General features: G+C 38.2%; 1 protein-coding gene across 2 annotated transcripts in view; it reads left to right on the top strand.

The window, feature by feature from the left end:
* LOC119413374 (spectrin beta chain, non-erythrocytic 1) overlaps positions 1-1,753 on the top strand; it is a 193,832-nt gene that overhangs the window by 111,864 nt on the left and 80,215 nt on the right. For both annotated transcript variants that reach the window (XM_037680425.1, XM_037680432.1), the window contains one exon: positions 1,558-1,649. In XM_037680425.1, coding sequence (XP_037536353.1) covers positions 1,558-1,649 — 92 coding nt within the window. The remainder of the gene's footprint in view (positions 1-1,557; positions 1,650-1,753) is intronic.

Here is a 1,753-nt window from a genome sequence, read left to right as displayed (position 1 = left end):
TATATGTGTGTATATATATATATGTATATATGTGTGTATATATATATGTATATATGTGTGTATATATATATGTATATATGTGTGTATATATATATGTATAACTTGTGTAGAAACTGATACACAATGTTGACATTTTCTGTAGAAGCTGTAGACATGGTTGAAAAGTGCTAATATTTTTGGAAACTGAGGAAACTACTTGGAAAATTTGAATATTTTTGAAAGTGTGAACAGATTTTAAAACAAATACTGTTTTTTGATATGACAAGATTTTCAGTAGAAACGCTGAATGTTTAAGACAATGTGGACTTCATCTTGGTTGGAAAAATGTCTTTGCCTCAAGTGTTTGAGGGTTATCATCATGAGTGATGTACAGTGGATGAAGATGAATTGATTAACTGGTGGCTCGTCTTCAGTAATGAAGACGTTGCCCTGGTCTGTTGTGGTGACGATGGGGCTGAACAGAAAGGCAAAGCTCTTAATTCACTGCTGCTTCTTGGTTCCAGTCCTCACCTGTGAGCATGAGGTGAGGAGCCTGGGAAATACCAGCTGAAATTAGCTTCTTCTGTAAGGTGGGTGGTTAGACTCAACCTTGGAGAGAAGGTGACAAGATCCTTCATTGAGGGGGAGCTTGGCGTTTAGCTGCTTCTCCTCATCGAAAGAACTCTCTGAGGTGGTTCAGTATCTGATTAGGACACATACCCAGAACTCTGGAAGGATAAGTTAATTTCCCTCTGGGATTAATAAAGTATGTTTGAATTGAATTTGAATTAAATTTGAATAAACATCCCCTCTGGCCTGGTATCATCTTGGGATACTTCGGGAGGACCTGCTTCTGTTGTCTTCCTCTTGTCGGGCGGCTGTGGCTGAGTGGTTAGAGCAGTCGTCTTCAATACTTGAGTTGGGCGTTCAAATCCACCAGCAGTCACATGCCAAAGTGTCCCTGGACAAGACACTGAACTCCTCATTGCCTCCGATGTGTGTCCCATTGGTGTATGAATGTGATAAAGCTCTGATTATTCTCTTTAGAATTATTTGTTCAATTTGTTTTGTACAGATCTAGTAGAGTGATGTATGAATGGGTAAATGAGGCACACATTGTGTTGTAAAGCGCTTTGAGTGTCTTCATTCTATATCTATATATCTATATATATCTATCTATATAAGTGCAGTTCATGTTACCATCTTCATGACCTCAGAGAAGATGAAACAAAAAACAGATGGACAGCATTTGTTGTTGAAATGTGTTAATTAAGCTACTTCTAATTCAGTACCTGATCGTGACAGTTTAGACCTGTAGATAGACATGTTGGTGTCAGAAGGTTTAGGATTATGTGACTGGTTTCCATCTATCAAACAGGACGTTTCACAGAAAAATCTCTCAACTCTTTTTTTTTTTTTTTCATCTGAACTTAGAAAAGAATGGCTTGAGCTTCATGGAAAGTTCACTTGTGTTTGTTTTAAAACCAACAACGCTATAGTTTCAGTTTTGTCAAGTGTGAGAACTCAAAAACACGTCTGATTGTTTTTAACATGTTTTTACGTGTGTGTGTGTCTCAGATTCAGGACATCAGTGTGGAGACGGAGGACAACAAGGAGAAGAAGTCTGCTAAAGATGCTCTTCTACTCTGGTGTCAGATGAAAACTGCAGGGTTTGTTCACAACATCTCTTATTTTCCTTCATCTGCAGATCTCTTGACTGGAAGACATTAGTCCCCTTAAATACTGGAGGACATTAGTCCCCTTAAATACTGGA

This window comes from Nematolebias whitei, chromosome 1 (assembly GCF_014905685.2).
Source record: "Nematolebias whitei isolate Nwh7 chromosome 1, NemWhi1, whole genome shotgun sequence".
NCBI lineage: Eukaryota > Metazoa > Chordata > Actinopteri > Cyprinodontiformes > Rivulidae > Nematolebias > Nematolebias whitei.
The sequence above is the reverse complement of the archived record's forward strand: the minus strand, read 5'-3'. Positions and strand labels throughout refer to the sequence as shown.